Source organism: Agelaius tricolor, unplaced genomic scaffold, assembly GCF_023055355.1.
Source record: "Agelaius tricolor isolate 1412-34295 unplaced genomic scaffold, bAgeTri1.0.p SCAF_1, whole genome shotgun sequence".
Taxonomy (NCBI): Eukaryota; Metazoa; Chordata; class Aves; order Passeriformes; family Icteridae; genus Agelaius; species Agelaius tricolor.
The window spans coordinates 26,209,807-26,229,932 of NW_027269261.1; the positions used below are offsets into that span (position 1 = coordinate 26,209,807).

The 20,126-nt window shown below is 37.8% G+C and overlaps 1 protein-coding gene across 1 annotated transcript in view; it reads right to left on the bottom strand.

Annotated features, from left to right (window-relative positions):
* LRPPRC (leucine rich pentatricopeptide repeat containing) overlaps positions 1-19,480 on the bottom strand; it is an 88,051-nt gene extending 68,571 nt beyond the window's left edge. Inside the window, exons 1-11 of the mRNA XM_071427422.1 lie at positions 19,275-19,480; positions 9,118-9,320; positions 6,788-6,910; positions 6,018-6,139; positions 5,870-5,928; positions 5,218-5,304; positions 4,607-4,733; positions 3,447-3,591; positions 2,451-2,593; positions 2,060-2,165; positions 1,872-1,979 (exon numbers count right to left, since the gene is read on the bottom strand). Of these exons, the coding sequence (XP_071283523.1) occupies positions 1,872-1,979; positions 2,060-2,165; positions 2,451-2,593; positions 3,447-3,591; positions 4,607-4,733; positions 5,218-5,304; positions 5,870-5,928; positions 6,018-6,139; positions 6,788-6,910; positions 9,118-9,320; positions 19,275-19,465 (1,414 nt within the window). The 5' untranslated portion in view covers positions 19,466-19,480. The remainder of the gene's footprint in view (positions 1-1,871; positions 1,980-2,059; positions 2,166-2,450; positions 2,594-3,446; positions 3,592-4,606; positions 4,734-5,217; positions 5,305-5,869; positions 5,929-6,017; positions 6,140-6,787; positions 6,911-9,117; positions 9,321-19,274) is intronic.
* Between the last annotated feature and the right edge of the window lie 646 nt (positions 19,481-20,126).

The window sequence follows — 20,126 nt, forward strand, 5'->3', positions numbered from 1 at the left end:
GATAGTGGAACTTATTTATTCTTTTTTTTTATTATTAACTCAGAAAAAAAAAATAAAAGTAAGCTTACATAAGGGAAGAAGACAACTTGTTTCACTATTCATGAAGAATAGTTACACTGGTTCTTCACTACAGAAGCAACTGAGCAGGGATCTTCTTACCTAATATATTTAAAGAATTGAAAAATCACCGACTTGTGTAGGAATGTACTGTGCTTCCACTTGACAATATCAACTTGGATAGTGAGTACCAGGCTACAAAACTGAGTTTGCAAATTCACAGCATTATCTTACAGCCATACAGAAGTACATGTATGCAATGCCATTGCAGACAGAAAAACAAAGGCTCTACAGAAAATGGCAAAAATGCTGGAATTGAGGGATCCTTCATCAGTTTTCTTCTCAAATTGCTTACATGACTCCAGCAGCAACTACAGTTTCCAAAGCACAGTTGATTTCTACAGCAGGGAGTCCAAATTAAGGCAACCTCTGATCTTGACAAAGACCAAAAGAAGTATGAAAACCTAAGTTTCTCTTGACACTCAAATATTGCTTTAATTTTGGGAACCAAGTCTAAATCTAAAAATACTTCCAACATCTCTCAGAATTGTGTCAGTGAGGTGAAATTTTTCATGGAGTAGAAGAAAGCAGCTTTCTTCAGCAGACAGCATCCACACAGGGAAGTATGGTACTGATTTATTTCCATTTACTTATTTTTGGCAACACTGTGTTTCAAGTAAGTCACAAAGGACCCAACTAAAACAACATTGCCAGACTTTTAAAATATCATAGAACTTTCAAGGATTTGAAAACCTGGGAGAAGATAAACCTGGGCAGTAGTCTAGCAGGAACAGAGCCTAAGGAGTTAATAAAAACTGAATATTGTTTTCACAAAGGCTTTTTGAAAAAGACTTGAGACATTTTTATAGCCAGAAACAATTAGGGAATACTTGTTTCAGCATTTCTTCCAAACTGGAATGTGACTGTATATTTAAGATAAAATTGCGATATGGAAGAGTCTGCTAAAAGCACTTTTTTTTTGTTTGTGCATTTTGTTTGTCACCCAGTGTCACACTAACAACTCTGCATCTCATTCTAAAGCACATTATACTGTGAGATAAGATGAAAAAGACAGTTTTTTGTTTCCCCAAGGGGGAAGTACTTCTGTTAAAAGCATCTTTTTACAATACCATTCTTTCTGAATTACCAATAACGCAAACCAAAGAATTAGATACTGTACTATAAAATTTAATATTTTTTCAATTCTTATTCATATCCTGTAGACATCCCCATGTGTAACAGGGGAAAGTATGCTAAATGCTTCAACCTACTTAAGAATCCCAAAGATTGAGCATTTTTGTACTTCAATCAGTATGCTGTCAGGTCAGGCTCACACATTCAGCAATGTAAGTTCTCCTGCAGTTTTTATGATTCTAACAAAACTCACGTTTGGTTCATCTGGCAAATAGTAAGAAGCTGGCTTGAATAAAGGACTGGGTTTGCAGTCCAAGAGAGCTATAATAACATAACCTTACTTTTAAATTCTTCACTTGGATTGCAGTTTCTTCAAGAGTAAACTGTAAATAGTAATGAGCAACATAGAGTATGCTGGAATGCACAAAGAATGTGAAGAGTTAAAAAGATAACTAAACACTCTCTCACATCTTTCTATGTCAAGTGTGACTTGAAATTTGTAGAACTGCATCACAATCAAGCAAGAAAGGAGGTTTTAAAAAAGTCTTTCTGAAGGAAAAATTGTTTGAAATGAGGACATACAGCAAGGGCTTTGTTACATTTCTGATGAATCTCATAGCAGTAGGACTTGTGCACTAGATATGCAATAATGCCACGGGAGCATTTTTCAGACAACTCACCTTTAAGATTATTCTCTTTCTGGTATGCAACTAGCAGTGGCCAGCAATAGTGAGGTCTGAGTGGCAAGCCTTCCTCCTTCATCATCTTCATCACATCAATGGCCAAGGCTGAAAACATTAATCAAATAATTAAACAGTGATCAGGTACTCTAAATGAGCACAGGTAAAATAACTAAAAAGCAGAGTACCTGATCTGTTGGCCTCCAAAGCACAACGCAAGATAAATGGTAATGGCGCCGAGTGCATCTTTGCTTCTTTTAACTCCTCACAGAACTGCTTCAGCTTGTTCACAGGCTGCAAACAATTTCAAAAATTAATTTAAGGTATTTATCAATTTCTCAAACTGCTAAGAATGTCAGATTCTTCTAATGTTTAGAAAATGGATATTACATAAGTAAAACAGGATTCCTTTGTGAATTTCAATTTACTATACAAGTTGATACAAAATAATAAAACGCTTGTTTTGCTCTTGAAGAACTGTGCAACAACTCACCATCTGCAATCTTCACAGCTGCATTAAACTAAATAAATATACTATTATTATTAGATTAAGAAAAAAAGTATTACTATTCTGCTTACCAGATTTCTATTTACACAATGTTGCAAGAAGAAGCTACCTTGGTCCATATCTTCACGTGATAAATGACTTAAAGACTTCAAGATGCTGAAGCTGATATCTTCAAAGCCATGAGTTATCAGAGTCAAACACAGGTTCATTACATCTGGCAAATGAAAAACAGAGAACAATATTAATACATTAATAAAGTGCACAAAACTTTTTCACCTTAAGCTACTAAAATTAGCCAAAGCTAGAAAAGTAAATGTTTTACAAGTACCATTAACATACTTTTAAATAAGATTCACAATCCAAATCTGAGACTACCCTTTCCAGAATTATTCATATTTATCAATGAAATTCACTTTTCTCATAAGAAGACTAGGCCAAAAATTACAGAAGTATCACCCCTGCAGCATGACAGAAGGATAAGGAAAAAAGAAACTAATTCCTAGACATGTCAAAAAAAAAAAAAAAGCATCAAGTATTATTAGTTATCAATCAGATTAAACATACTGGGATCCATAAGCAACTTAAAAGGTAGGTAATAAAAAACTGTATTCAGTATTTACTATCCCTTTTTTATGGCAGTCTTGAAGAGCTCTCACAACAGGAATCTTAACAGCAGTGTTAAGAAAGCACTCCACACTTGCTGCCTTCTTATAAAAGCTTAATTCATCTTAGAAATTTTTTTTAAAATGATAGATTAATTTTGCAAATTATTAAAGCTGTTTCATATTTAGATTTTATGAAATACAATCTAAACCACAAAAGCACACAAATTAATCCACAAACTGGATTATGGATTATTATTATTTTGCCATTATTAATGGCAAAAATATTCCTTTCCCTCAAGTATTCCCTCAAGAGAAAACTACAAAATTACGTATTTTTGGAAAAAGAAGGAAAAAACCAGCAACAACATAAACAAACAAACTAAAACCAAACCAAAACAAAAAATAAGCAAAAAAAGAAAAAAGTGTTCTCTCTCCACTCTGCTGTGGGAACCAAGAACATACCTGGAATTAATTCCCTTTCAAATCTTATATGTCCTTTAATATCTTCGATGTGCTGTGGATATCCAGCCTTGGCAAGGCTAAAAATCACCTGCATCAAAATCCTGTCCATAAGGTACCCTTCAGTCTTCTCAACCTGCTCTAGAGTCTGTAAAACCAAAATAAATTTAACTTGAATCAACCCCAAAGTGACTCAAAACAGAATACTTTTTAAATCAAAACAAAACAAGCATAAAAACCTGTTTTTTTTTCTTTTTTAAAATCCACAGATTTAGATAATGGAACATGGTAGAGAAAAAAAATATGCAAGAAGCATTAAGAGAGACTCAAATACCTTTAGACTGTGAAAAGAAAAAGGTACACCTAAAAGGGAGACAGCATATAGTTTCTTTCTAATATCTAATAATATATGAAAACACTAGAGGTATTCTCATTGTGAGATGACTTTCAAGAGAAATTACTTTGTAAAGGGAAGAAGGACTAATCCAACATTTTGTCACTGTTTGGAAGAATATTAGTTGATGAGTACAAGAAAATTGTTTCCAATATCTTCTTCCTTGATTTGGTCCTCTACATCTGATTAAACTCCTGAAACAACTTAAGAAAACCGGTTTGATCTTTTCTCATTTCTTCATGAGTATTTCTTTGATTTAAAAAAAAAGCGAGAGAATACTTGAAAAAAATCAGCTACATAAAGGGCTGTAAGAAAGCCTCACCTTACAAATACCTAAGGCTGTTTGTATGAATTCTCAAAAAAGAATTCATTTTTACTGGAAAGATCCTGTGATTTCAATGGCCAAAGAATGGCACAATGGGAACAGAATAAGCAAGGTTTACTTTTTGTTTTCATAAATAAATACATAGATATCCCACATGCACTGTCTTTAAAAAAACCCCTAAATTATTAAATCACTCACTGACAAATCTATCTTCCCAGAGTGAAATGCCACCATCAAAAGACAAATATTTTTCAGAAATTGTGACACTGCTTTCAGTTAAATCAGTTATTTAATTGCAATAGAAAAATTTTGATAATTACTTCCAAGTAGGAGGAAACCAATTATAAAAGTTTTTCTTATTTCTCCAGCCGGGACAGAAAGCATTCCAAAGTTATATTGAACAAAAGATCAAACAAGTTGTATTTAAATTCAAATTGGCAATACCTTTTTGATGCTATCGGCATCACCCTTTTCAGCATACACATTCAGCAGTGATAAATAGGTGTCTGGACCTGGTTCAACACCAGCCATCCTCATCACTGAAAGGATGTTTTCTGCACTTTTCATATCTCTGAAAGAATTCAAAGCAAGACCTTCAGTAGATTTAATCATAATGATGTTTATTGCGACTTGTACATTTCCGCACTAAATTAATTAGAATTGGAAGCAAAGACTGCAACAAGCTTAGAGAAACTTATTTTAACTAAGCAAATCCTGAAAGGTGAAAGTGCAAATCTTTTTAATAATTGTATTACTTAAAATACTCTTTCAACTTTAATAGATGATAAAGTTCAGAACTAAGTGCAGCAAATTTCTTCTCAAACACTACAAAAGGACAGTAATTTATCTTGAAATACAAGATTTTCAGACACAAGAAAAAATCTACTTCCTTTGTTAAATAGCTTTTTTGCTTCATAAATATAGACAGTCTTCTACACGTTATTATTCAAAACCACCACACTATTCTGCAGCATGTAATTTTTTCTGTACAGTAACACTTTATATTTTAGTAAAGCTAACAGTAAACAAAAGGAATAAAACGTATTAAACATTACCCCGATCTTGCATGTCCTTTCAAAAGACTACTGAATACTGCCTCAGTGATGGGGAGATCTTTGCTCTTCATAAATCCAAGAATCTTACTGAAAAAAAAAAAGTATTTGCCACTTTGGAACATGCAGACACTAAGGTGGGGCTGGGTTCTTTTTATTTTTATCTTCCTTTTACTTATTTCTCATGCCCCTCAATCACACTGTTACAGCTTAACCTTGCTAAAATTGTTAAGAGATACCCGGCAAGCCCTGTGTAAGAACAACAACAACAACCAGAATTATTACTATTTGCTCCTTAGCCCACTTTATCTCAAATGCCTTTGCCAGTAGCCATTTTCTTACAAAGGCAGTAAGCCTTCATAACCTCACACTTTTGCATGATGGCTCTAGAAATGACAAAAACAAGCTATTTTCTGAGCAATGTGAATACACTTGATTTGAACACACTGGTCTATCACTTATTTTTATTTCGTTTGTGTAGGTTTTGGCAGTCTCCAGGAAATTGCTCTTCATCGCTTGGTTAAAATATATAAAACCCTTCTTTGCTTTGCTCTATTTCTATGAATTACACAGAAATCAGTTTTAACATCAGTGGTAGGGAATATGAGAAACAGATTTTGTGGAAATCCCTTTAAACATAAATGCAAAAGAATACCTTGCTCCTTCAATGTCACCCTCATTGCAATAAGCAGCAATCAACCTTTGGTATGTAACCTATAGAAAACAAAATGGGGAAGTTAATTATTTCCATTCAATAAATGGAGCCTGCTATTAAGAATGAAGATCTTTAAAAGGGCACCTACTCGATTGGGCTGCACATTAGCTTCCTCCATCCTGGCCAAGAATTCTGTCGGAGAAAACTTGTGCTCATTCTGAAGATACACTTTAAGCAAAGCATTGTAATGACTCGTATCATACACAGCACCTAAGGAAATATTTCAGCCACAGTCAATGTAGATTCTCTAAATTCAACACAGTTTCATAGCTTTCTCAGGTAATTAATTTCATGTCAATTTTATTCTGTATGAACTTAGGAGACAGTCATTTTATTCACCTTTGAAGCATCAGACATTTATTTAACAGCTCTGGTGTTTATAAAAGGCTAAAACATAGCGAGCACAGTAACAGCTGTATTTATTTTACAGATTTGACAATGTTACTATCAAAAAAGCATTTACCTATGCATTATCTATACATAAATGACTCACTCACAATAAAAATATCTGATAAAATTGCTGGTAGCACTAGGAATACTTAGCCTATCAAATATATAGGTAGCATCTAACAGAAAGTAAACTCAATAATAAAAATCAAGCAGAAGTCCAATTTAAGCATCTTTAAAAAAATCTTTAGATTTCAGAATTTTAGATTAACACCCCTAGATGTCACTATAACCCCCAGAATTAGAAACAGGTCTCTCACCTGAATAATAAAATCCACTGTTCATTCGGTAGTAAGTACAACCTGTTATAACCTAACATTTAAATACCATTAAAATAAATTGTGTCTCATTACAAAGAGAGCAACTAAAGCACAGAGCTGTTCTTGCAAGAAGGACTAACAGACAACATACCAAGTTCTTTCATCTTGTCCCATATCATATGGGCCAGTTCTGTTCTTTCAGATGACAATACCTCTGGTAAGACAGCACCACAACTTTGTAACAAAAGCAAGATGTGGTTACTCCCTGGACACCCTGCAAATGGAACAAAACCACAAATTAATTAATAAATAATTATGCATTCAATATCAGAAATAAGATTTGAGACTGATCTACTGAAATATTTAAGCATTTCCTATAAAACAGAATTCTCTCCAAGACTGAAGATTTTAAATAAACAGGATACTGAAATGATTAAACAACAGCACTACTGTGCACTACCCTAAAAAGATTCATGACAAAACATGCCATTTAGTACAGTAATGAGCTTAGCTGAGCAGAAATTGTCAGAAGACAACACAAAACTCCTAAACTTAGATTATCTAATACTTTCAACTTCCCAGCTCAGGTTCCTGAGATAATTTCATAGTAACAGGGACATGACTTTCTCATAAATTTCTAAAACATCAAAATGCTTCATAACAATTCAATATAATTCCACAACTGGTAGTCAGAGACACTTCCACACGTAAACTTCCATTTCGAGTTCTGCCTAGGCTTAATACATAACAAATGAGAAAATTTACACCTAGAGAATAGTGAACTGTAAGATTATCTGCCTTTTCTGACTTCTGTACGAGTCACAGAATGTCAAAAAAGTTAACTATAAACTCATCTTTCTTGTACTTCACTACTATTCCTGAGGCAAAGGCAGAACTGCAGAATCTATCACAGATGACCCAATCAGCTGATTATTTTCTCTATCCCACCTTTAGATACAAACCCAGCAATTTAAAGTAAAAATGAGAGTTTCTTTAAAAGCAACATGCTGTCAAGTACGATCACCAATTCATAACTGACCAGCTTTTAAATCCCTGCACATAATTACTTCATGCAATGAAAATCCCAACACATCTTCAGTTTCATAGTACCTTGAAAGGGAAAAGAAAATCAAAAACTTTTGGCAGTGTGAGCATGGAGAGATGCACATTGAGATCTACTGTGAACACCTTTCTCAGGTATTTTTTGTGTTGTAATTAGAAATGGAAAAATAATACAAGCAGGCAGAAATCAACACTAACTTTCCACACTTTTGCTAAACTAGTTTCATTATTAATTAATGAACAAGGACTAAATTTTTTCATATGGTAACATTTGCCATTTATTTTAATAGCACCTTAGCTAAATCATTTGTGAGGTTCTATGCTTTTATTTTTAAATACAATTCCAAAGCCAAAGGAATACCCTGTAAGAGATTAAGATATTTTTTTTTTGTTAGTATGACTTAGAAACTGTGGAACTAGTCAAGGTTCATGAAGAGCTACTTGCAGAGAGGTTTAGAGACACAAAATTCTTCCCAACCCAAGTTCCCAAATTAGAGGTTTACATGGAAAAAACAACAAAGCAGTCAGAACCAGAAAGGACATCCCAAGCAAAAAAGAAAAAACTACATTCAACAGAAAGAGCATGACTTGAAGGTTCAGCCTTTAAACAGTAAAATGGAAAGCTTTTAAAAGCACAATGCCAGCTAGACAAGACATTACAGTATAGAGTAACACACAGCAAAGTTTAAAACTTTAACAAAACAATACATGCTGCCATTGATAAATATTGGCAGCAGTACTTAGCATGCATTTTCTTTAAATACCTCCAATGACTCATCCTAACTGGTACCAAACCTCAGCAATTGTGGCAGCTGGTCTGCAAAATACTAATGTAGTCTGCATATTTTAGCCAAAGAGGTACTGAATCTATCAGAATGGACAATGCCTCAGCTATTTGGTTTTCTTTTATTGAAAAAAACCAAAGCTTTCTTGTCATGAACAGAGCTACCTGGGAACATGGAAACTTGTGGATCACCTCCACATTTCCCTGTTGTAATTCCATTTAAGACAAATAACATCTTAAGGGCAGCATGGTTCATTACAAACACTTGAAAAATACACACTGCAAAGGAGACACGTATGATCCCTTCTCAGATAGCAAAACACAGTTATATGAGGAAAGTGCATTACCAGATTAAAAGTTGACAATAAGCAAGGCAATATAACATACCTTAAAAGCACACCTTTGTAAGACTTATAAATTCTTAAAGACACAAAAAACCCCAAACTTGAATAAGCTAACACGAGCATTCAAAGCAAAATAATATCTCCAAAGCAGTTAAGGGCTGTCCATTAACATATACAGCAGATCAAACAACACTCAAAGACAAAATACAGATCAGAACACTCAGTTCATTTCCTTGGTTAGACAGCAGCCTGAAATTCAGCTTAATTTTGTTTTAATTGGAAGCAACTTACCTGCATTGCTTATTTCCTGGAAGATTTTTAGTAGAAGAGTTTTAGGGATGCGGCCAGTTTTTCTGACAGAGTTATCCACTTTATTTAACGCCCAGTCAAACTGCCAGGTCCGTCTGGTTCGAACTTCTGAGACTGCTTCTTCTTTAACACTTCCATCCTCTTGAGGTGCAAGTGTAAGGAACCTGATTTGGCTCATAGCATTTCTGCTTGAACAGAAACAAACAAAAAAATAAAGATTACAATTCTGTGAGTCATTTTGGATCTAGACTAGTCACATAATGTCAAAAAGATAATGCACTGCTTGCTGATGAACAGTCTCAAAAACATTCCATTTTAAAATAAACAAATATAAGTGATTCGTTTCAGTCTCTTTCTACTTTAAAAGTCAATCATACATTTTCTCACAGTGACATGTTTCTCTGAAATTTTCAGTTAGTTTCACCTCATGAATTAAATGCTTCAAATAATATTCCCACAAAAATAAAACTTAAGTCATCCAAGTACTATAAAAGTCTACTGTCCCATTACAGCTACTCACTAAAGCTCTCACAAGGTTTTGAAAAATCTCAAGAACAGTCACAGACAGATCTTCCAGAACACAGTAAATCAAGGTAGCAAATCATACCTTCCTTGTCAATTAAAATGCACAAGAACTAATGCAGAGGTCGGTGTGTTAGACAACAATGGCGTGGACACCAACAGGGTCATTCCACATTTTACAGAATTGACAACAACCAGCATGAAGCATCCACCCATTCTGCCATGGAAACCAGACATCAACAGCAGATTTGTTTAAACATTTATTTTCTCAAAATAAAATATGACAAAAAGACACGTAACAAGAAAGTGATCTTATTTCCAGCAAAGCAATTTTTAAAAGTTTGCCTTTTATTTTTTTAAAAGAACAAACTGATATACATAATAAAAAAAATTGAATATGTGCCACAATCAAGGTTATGAACAGCCTGTGCAGGTGAAATTATCATTACACACAAGCATTTCAGGAAGTCTGTTCTCAACTGTGCTTGCAACTGCATAAAATAAAACAGATTATTCTCCTCCAGAATCCTATACAAAAAAAGGGTGGCAAAAACAAGATTCAGCAACATCTGAAATTGCTCTCCCTCATCTCTGGTTCTTCAGATAACTCTTCAGCTAAATTTTTGTAAGCTTTCTAGACTAGTTTAAAAGAACCCCAAACCCCCAAGTTTGTACTCCCTGCTGTTACAGGTGCTCCAGGAGTCTATACTACAGAGTAATGGCTCCACATTTTGTGAAATGGCAGCCTAAAAGCCAGGAGTGCTGACATTCTCTACAAAACCATTTCCTGCCCCTGCAGCTTTTTCCCAGGTCTATCTGCTGGCTGCTTTCTCACCCAACAGTCATCCTTTAAGGCCCAAGGAGACAGGTCCAGTGGAGGAGAAAAGCTTGAAAGCTTGCTGGTAGCAATTGCATGTTTCAGAAGCACTGGCAGCAAGCTGCTAAATGGCACAGAAATCATCACTGGGGTACAAAATACAGACTGGTGGTTTACATCTGGTTGCCTCTTGTGAGCAGAAAGTAACCCAAAAGACCAACTTTTTCCTTGCTCTTTGAAATCTTGATTTGGTAACTCAGCAGGCCATAAATTCTAGAAATAGCCTGAAGCAGAATCTCTTTCCTAATGGAGCCATGACAACAGTTTAATAGATGATAGTTGATTTTTAAAAAATCCTTCAATAATGAAGAACATCACTATTATTTGGCATTATCTTTTTCAAGGACATGATTTTTACATTCCCCTATATTCTAAAGTTTCCTCCTGAAAATATTCCAGAGCCCAGCTAACTATCTACATGGTATTTCACTAGGGAAAGGATAAGGAAGAAAGAATTGAAGAAGGGAAGAAATACTGACGAAAAAGGACAGATTCCCTCCTCCAGTCTCAGTTCCATTTCCTGACAGATGCAAGTTCCCACCAATCCCTTTGGGCTAGCTCTCATTTTGTTTAGATCCCTCTGTGAGTTTATTTTACTCACTAACCAAGCACAATATCAATTTATCCACTTCTACAAAAAAGTAGAATTACTGTTGTGTCAGCTTAGAGAGGAAACAGCTCATGATGTCCACAACCCACCAGAATTAACAAGGAATAAAAAGAAACTGAGAAAGAAAAAGTATCTAAAATCAGAGAAACTAGAAATAAAAACAATCAAAAAAGGAAAAAAGCTCTGAAACACTACTTTTCATGGGAAGCACCTTGTCAGATTAACAACAAACTTTTTTGTTGCTACTAGTAATGTCATGTCTCACTAAAAGTATTCCCAAGGGTGTCATTTTCCCCAGTTCTTTCCCTCTTTTTCCTCTTCTCCTTCTATTACCTCCTATAACCTGACACAGGGTACTTTTGGAAAACAGAAGTCATCAGACTAATTAGTATAAAATCCAGTAGCACAAGGTAAGAATAACAGTAAGATACTAAATTTTAACTCCTCCAGGATTTAACAAGCAAGTGAAATGCCTAGAACTTAAATAACTCCTTATAACACATGAATAGCAATACCCAACTTTGAGCTAGCGAGTGGATAGCTAGAAGAATGAAATCGTAATGAATGCAAGTTCTTTATCAATTTCTTAAAGATATAAATTAAAAAAGAAAATTGTATCATTCACTCTTATATACCCATTAAAAGAGCTACTTGAGAGCTTTCCAGAATACTTCCAGAAAGGTGAGAAAAATGCTCTGGAAGCTATAGCAACACAGGGCTGTATTTGGAACACAGAAATTTATACTTTAACTTCCATTAACAATCAAAGCACAAGTGGACACAACTCTTGCACTTCAGATTAGAATTTAAATGCTTTTCCCTGTATAAACCTGCTAATGTTTTATAGTATTTTTCAAATTATTGAACAGTATCTTATGACATACAGCATACTTCTAACCATAAACAAATAGGTATCTAAGTTCTTAAGTCCTGCACTGTTTTAAGAAAGCTATCTTTGTAAGAGTTTCTTGTCGGAAGTCACAAATATTTGAACACTTGCACAGCACCATCAGATGAAGTGTAAAGATAAAAACAGTATGTGCATGCTCAACATAAGCTGGTTAACAGCACAAGACTAAAGTTTCATTTGCTAGTAAACTCTCCTGCTTAGCATTTAGCACCATGCTATTTATAACATCAGTATCAATTGCTACAGTTGCACACTGTAAAACACTACACACTTATATTAAAGTGTTATTTTTATACAGTAACTTCACCTTCTGAAAGGTGAGCAGAATTGAGCATTTCTTCAGCAGGCCTTCAGCATTTGAATGAATTACACCTTTAGCACTAAGGTGCTGTGTAATGTTAAGCCAATCCCATAATAAGAATTTGTTAAAAATAACTATGGCTTCAAAAGCTGAATGATGCTGCAGCATCTACTGTTTTGAATCTGGTATGAAGCACTACAAATCAACTAAGAACTCAAAATTTAAAACTACAACAACAAGAAAACAAAAAACAAACAAACAAACAAACAAACAATCCCCCAAAACACCAAAAAAGAGTTCACTATTTTATAAGATGAAAGATTGAGCAGACCAGAAAGTCAGCTTTCAAAAAAAGACACAAACATAACAAATTAAGGGACACAACATTAGGTTTGATTTCAGGCAAATGGCAGGAGAACACAGTAGGCAACCTCCCTACGAAACACAAAAAGAAACTAACAAAACAATGCAGTTCTCCATACATCAGGAATCTTTAATTTTCAGAAGCTGAAAAACAACACCCAATTAAGACAAATAGAAAAAAAGCAAGGCTAAAAATCAAGAAGTCCATGTTAACTATTTTTCTCAGGAAGTGACCTAAAAAGGCAGCAAGAAAGGTTGCTAAATTTAATAAAGATGATTTTAGAAATTACCTCTTCACAGGGAAAAAAATGACAGCTCATACACTGTTTGGCTTTCAAGAAATGTTAATTGCAACCATCTGTAAATTTTAACTATCACTACTAATTTTAACAAGGAGATGGGGGCGTAGGTGAGAATATGGAAGAATGACTCAAATAATTCCTGAAAACATTAAGATATATTGAAGGAAAATTACTGGATCTTACTCAAACTCCGGTCCTTTGAATTTACTCTGAAAAATCCATGGAAGTTGTGGGAAAAACAGAAGCCTAACCAAAAAAAAAAATTAATTGATGTACAGGCTTTTGGCACCGCTTTACCTGACAACCTGCTCATAAGCAAAGCAAGGAGATACAATGTACTTCTAGTATGGGTGCAGTAGTTGTGCAAAGAAAATTTTAAATCCATACACAAAATTAAAACGTGGTTCCTTGCAGAACTGGGAATATTGTGGGGGAGTCAAACTGAAGCTATCTCCTGGCCCAACTAGGAAAGGACTGGCACAATCCATGTGCAATAATGGCTTCAATACAGAACACAAGAAGTTGTATGTTTTGGACAAAACACAAAATTCAACATGGGGTACAACTTGCTAAGCATGGCAGCCCAGAGGGTACTGAAAATGAGGCATTGCTAAGCATGAAACATCACATCACAAAAGACTTCAAATTCTCAGCTCCTAAACACAGGAACATAGCTAAAATACAGATGATCTCTTCATCATGGTGTGTTTATTGAGGAAAAAAACCCAAGCATAAGAGACCTAAAGGACTTGTCTATCCCATCTCACTCTCCAAACACATAAGCAACTGAACCTAATCCATCAGGAATCACAGAACCAATACTAATGGTTGTAATATTAATCAGAGCGAAATACTTGAATAGGATACTTCAGTCAAGCTTTCTCATTTGGAAGCTTCTAAAGCAAGATTAGGAGTGGGGAAAAAAATCTATCATCCATGACCTTGATATTTCTGATCCTGTCTCAGTACTAGATGTTTGATTACAGAGTTTTATGATGTAATTATATTTTATTATTTTAATTCAGACTTTTTTCAGACTTAAATGCTATTCTACACAACAAAACATATACTTCCCTAAGAGCTGCAATGAGCACCAAGTATTTACTTTCATCTGTTACCTTCAAATGGCATTTTAAGACTTCCTCTATGTGAAACACTTTATTTACAAGCACATAAAGCTGCACAGTAAATTTCAGATCTGTTTGAATGAGCAATGTGGTTCTTCCCCAAAACATCTAATTTCTCTCCACTTCAGAACTGGGAGAAGCTCGAAAGGATATATTGAGCCCTATGAAGCAATCTCTCTCCAACTCCCACAACCACAGGATTAGAAGTAGCCTTCAGATTTTGGAGCCTTTACGTCATTTTCAGCTTTGTCTCTACAACTGCAGCCCTCACCTACACAGGAAAGGTTACCTGTGCAATTGTGATCCCAAAACAAGTGGAAACTCCACCTCCAGTTTAGCTTACAACACTGGCAAAGCAGCTGAAGATCAACTCACAAAAACTGATGCAGAGATGAAGTGTGCATGGAGAAATTTGTATCAACTCTCAAAAATTGATGCAGAGATGAAGTGGGCATGGAGGAATTTGTATCAAGTCAACCAGTAAAATTCTTCTATTTACAAGGGTTTAAGTAGGAATCCCAGTGCTGTACCCACATACTTATGTCTTCCACACTGCCAAAGCAGACTTAAGGCAGTGTCTTTAATTTCCTATAGGAACATATCTTACACACCAGCCTGAGAAAAAAAAGTCCCATCTTTCCCAAAACCCAAAAAGTAGGTGATGTTCATGTTTCCCCTTGCAGCAGCAGAAGAGTTGCAGTCCGTTGACCAATTCCAAACATTTTTTAAAAATTATATTTATATATTTAGTTATATATTTATTCATACATTATTTATATATTTGTATAAATATATGAAGATAACTATATGTTTAATTATAAATATTAGATATTTGCCTCCCTTTATCAGAGCCACAATAAGGTGGCTGTGATATAGCCAAATAGATGCTGTGCTTTTTCTATGGAAAATATTGAATATTTTGTTCCTTCTAAACTAAAAAGGCAAAATCTGCATGAAATAGTTCTCAAAATAAAGTCATCATTGAAGCAGAATAATGGCAAACTTAAGTGAGTTAGAATTCATTAGTGTACATAACAGCACTCGAGATCTAAGACTAAATTCAGTAAACATAACACTAAATTTACCACCTGAGATCCCAGCATGATTCACGTGACTGTTAAAGCAGTATTTGTGCTGTTAGCCATGATCAGCTACACAAAAAGGCCACAATGTTCAGGCCACCATATAGTTGTTTCAATGAGATCTAGCAGGATCTTACCAGAGAGAAAAATTAATGTCTTTCCATGTAGATTGACAAACTTTGTGTTTCTTGGAGAATATCTAAAAAATTCCCAAAGCGATTCACAAAAAGTAAAAGAGAAAACCTTTGCTTTGTACTGCACTTAGGATCTTAGGAAAAAGCTCATCACTGAAAAGGGAGTCAAGCATTGGAACAGGGTGCCCAGGGAACTGTCAGTCACCTTCCCTGGAGTGTTCAAAAGACAGGTGGGTGAGGTACTTGGGGACATGGCTTAGCGGTGAAGTTGCCAGTGTCAGCCAACTGTTGGACTCGATAATCTTACAGATCTTTCCCAACCTTAACACCTCTAAGATTCTGTGATTTCTTGGGAAGTATCTAGGCATTTTATATCCATCACTAAAACACTCAACTGCAACAGCACAGCTTGTGCAACTTTATTACAACCAAGTATTATGAAAAGCAAGTCTACTCTATGCCTCCTCTGCATTTGAAGACCCTTCCTTCTATCATTTTGCTAATGTAATTAAGCATTCAGTTCTACGTTTCTGTCCATTGGTAATGGGTTGCTGAGTATGATAGGGAATAGCCAAAAAGAACTTGTTTGCAGCTAATCTAAAACAAATTAAAAAATGAAAATGCACTATTCACTAAGCCATGAATCATTTGGGTCTTTAATTTATGACTTAATCGAATCCATCTCCCCAGTCTGAAACCTTTTTTAGAAAGATATTCACTCTCCCATCTTACCAACATGATTGAAACACAGCACAATGAATCAAAAGGCAAAAGTTCTTACTAGCACCATCTGTGCTGGTTTTGCCCGGGGTAATTTTCTTCAAAGTAGCAAGTATGGGGCTGTCTTTTGGATTTTTGCTGAGTTCAGTTTTGAAAACAGAGACAAACTTGTGAGCAGAGTCCTGGCAGGACCTTTGGGCCTGTAGAGAGAAAAGCCCACACTGGAGCAGGTTTGCTAGCTTGATTTCATTTTGTTATTGTATTGATTCTCCTTGATTTTCCTCTTCAGCTACACTTCCATGATCTCTAAGCTTTAGGAGCCTAACTGTTCTCCTTGCCTGATTTAGAGCCAGGTGGCCAGCAACAGGAGGGTGGCCAGCAACAGGAGGGTGGCCAGCAACAGGAGGGTGTCAGAAGAATGGAGCCAAGACCCTATTTCTGAGCACTAACTTTCCCGCAGCAGAAAGCTGCAACATCAAACCATAACATCACCTACAGTATGCAGAATAGAGTCCCCCCAAAATATCCTGATGCTAACTCAAAAATCTACTCTAAACACTTGTCAGTGGAGAAGTTTGTTACACCATTCTTGACATTCAGATACTAACAGCAAATGTGGGCATTTTTGACCCTAGGGAAGCTTTTTTAAGTTCCAGTAAGCCATTTGTACCACGTACATCAGCACACTGCTGAACTCTGCTCCTGCAGATCTGAAGTTTCTTGTATTGGTCTGCTGAAGTTTATCTGCAATGAAATTGCATGGCAGGAGACTGATGATGTAGCTCAAGTTATTTGAGATTTCATAGCAGAAGTGGTCAAGTGAAAGAGTAAATTTGTCTTAAATCTGACTTGCTATGAAATGCTTCTCAACCATTAGAACATGCATCTGCTATCCTAACTCATTTTTCAAAGAATCTTAGATTAAAAATCAAAGCAATCATGATGCTTTGATAAAACCTCAGCTTGAATGTGATGCTTGCTCTTTCATATCTCTAAAGAAGTTTACATATTTGCAACTTTTCTGTAACCATTATTGTAATGGTAGTCACAGACTTGCCTCTGAACTGACTTTATTATCTTCAATGCTAAAGTGACTATACCAAGCACATGAAAAACAGTTATTTACACAATTCTTGCAAAATGTTAGATTATTCCTGTTTATTTATTTAATCTTAAAACTGAGTGTGTCTTTCTCTACCATTCCAAATAGACTGCATTTCATTCTCAAAATAATCTTGAGACCTGAACAGCAAGTACAGTAAGAACAAATGTTTCCATATGCCAGTCTAGTTCTTCAAAGGAGGTCCAGTTCCAGAAATTAAGGCTTAAGTAAAAAAAAAAAAAAAAATTACCTTTACTTTACACTTTGACTCTAGATCATCACTTGTGCACTAGGATGCTTCAACACACAGTACTGTGACAGGGAGATTTTAAGTGAAAACTTATCTTAGGAATGAAATTACTGGACAAGAGTAATGTACAAAAAGTTTCAAAAGAGTTTTCAGCATGATCACTGAACTATCCCACATATGACCAAATTGATATCTGAAATTAAGTATAATTTGGTGTAAGAAAAACGTGTTAGGAGGAAAACAACCAATAAACCAAACCTTAGCTGTAAGAACCAAAATATCATCACATAAAGCACTTCTAAAGTTCTTTCTAGAAATAGAAAAAGTTAGTCCTAAAAAAAGTTAGTCATAAAAAGTTAGTCCTTCACCAAGTCACACATGAATTTCAGTGAATATTATTTCTTGCAACAAATTTAGGGAATTAAGCTTCCAGTTCAGTAAAACAAAAATTAGTTACTAGGAAGAAGAAAGGTTTATTGATAATTTGCAGATAATTAAATGTGCGGTTCTGTTGCCAACCATAAATCAGATATTCCTGGTCCTTCCTGAACTGGTCTACTCCATCTTTTACACCAACTTTAGCATTTGTTGGCATCTGATACACATCAGTGATTAAAGACCACAGAAAATCATCTTTTTTTAAGTAAGATTTTGGCCAGGCTACTAATAAAAGAGCCCCAAAGTAAGACTAATAAGCACTAAAAGTAGGGAAATGAGCAACGATGTCCTTATTTTGACAGTGAGACTTCCCTCTAGGAGTTCTCCATTTCTGATTCTTGTCTTTTCCCATCCCTTCTTCTGAAGAGGCTCTGGAACTCACCAAGTCCTTTGCTGAACATATTTATCTACTTAGAACAGATAACAATAGAACACTGTTATAGTTTTTTACCAGGAATTAAGCTATATTTACTTAGAGAGAAATATAACATGACACAAGAGACAGAACAACTAGGGTAGCACTAAGTCCTTATATCAGCTCATAAATCTGTAGGTGTCTGAAGTTGTGTTAATGAAGGTTTGTGTCTCTAAGCTTCCTGAAGGGCACCAACCATGCTTCCTGCAGGGCACCAACCACGTGTAAGTGCTGTCAAACGTGCAGCAGGGATGCACACAGATAGGACAGGCTGTTTTCCACCCTACCTGCGTGACAGAAGGGAGAGAACACCATGGCAAAGAAATTTCGCCGTGCCTCCTCACAGGAGACACAGCAGAGTCTGAGAGCACGAAGAAGAAGCCCAGATTCCAACTGTGCAGGTACCCAGTCAGTCACAGAATCACTGACTCACTTAGGTTGCAAAAGACCTCCAAGATCATCAAGTCTGATCTGTGAGCGATCGCCACCTTGTCAGCTATAACCAGAACACCAAGTGCCACGTCTAGTCGTTTCTTGAACGCCTCAAGGGACAGTAACTCCGCTCCACCACTACTTATCTCCTCTAGTCTTCCCCTCTTCCTCGAAGCCCCCTCCCCTCGGCGTGTCCCCCCCACAGCCGTGTCCCCCCCCCACGGCCGTGTCCCCCCCACAGCCGTGTCCCCCGGCGGTCAGGGCTTTGCTGGGAGCGCAGCGCGGCGGGAAGCGCGGCCAGCCCAGGCCGCTCAGCCTGAGGGCAGCGAGGCTCCTGCGCGGCCTTTGCCCTGCACTCACCGGGTGGCCGCGCACATGCGGTGAGGCCGCCGGGCCGGCCTGGGCCGAGCGCTGCCTCAGAGCCCCCGGGGCAGCCACGGCGGGCGGCGCCGCAGGGCCCGGCAGCATGGCCGGCAGTGCCCTTGGGCGTGCGGAGAGCAGCCTCAGCCGGCCCCGCCAACCCTACCAGGCGGCGCGGCAGCGCGGGAACTCACCTAGCGGGGCCGGGCGGTGGGGCGGGGGCGGCGGGCGAGCGGAGGAGCGGTGGGAGCAGCGGCGGGAGGCGAGGGCGCAGCGCCCGGAGGCGCCCGGCGGAGCTCAGCAGCGCGGCCATGACCGCCCGCAGCACGTGAGCCGCGCGCCGGCGCTGCGCCGCCGTCAGCCCCACGTGACGGGGGCGAACCATCCGCTCGGGGGGAGGCGCTGAGCGCGGCCTTAGAAAAGGCCCGCTCAGGCGCCAGCGCGCTGCTAATTTCCACCCCGTGCCGCCGATGGGCCGTTCCACGCAGGCCCGGGTTGGGCCGCCCGGCAGCCAACCGGGAGCGGCCCCGGCGGAAGGCGGGCGCGCGGGAGGAAGCGGCGGGAAGCGCCGGGTTTCCCGGCGGGCGCTCCTGCGAGCTCTTCTATGCCGGTCCGCGGGGCCTGCTGGCCCTGCCGGGCGCTCCCGGGAGCTCTTCCCTGGCCTGCTGGCCCTGCCCGCCCGGCTCTCTCCGTGGGCAGTCCCGGGATCTCTTCCGTGCCCGTCCCCTCCCTGGCCTGCTGGCCCTGCCCGCCCGGCTCTCCTGCCTGCCCACCCAAGTACTGCTTCCCTGCAGCCCGGCGGTGGCCGCCGATTCTTCGCTGCCCGTAATGGTTCCAGACCCTACCGAAAGCGTAGCGGGCCGGCGTGTACGCCAGGGGAACCATGGGGAGCTGGGCTGGGAAAGCTGCTGGTCGCTATCCGCCTTTCCACCTTAATGTTATCATTGCCTGTGTTAAAAATGCGTATTTTATGATTGGATTTTCGCAGATATTAAAATGAATATTATGTGTGTTAGAAAGTAATGCTGTATTCTCTTAAGTAGCGT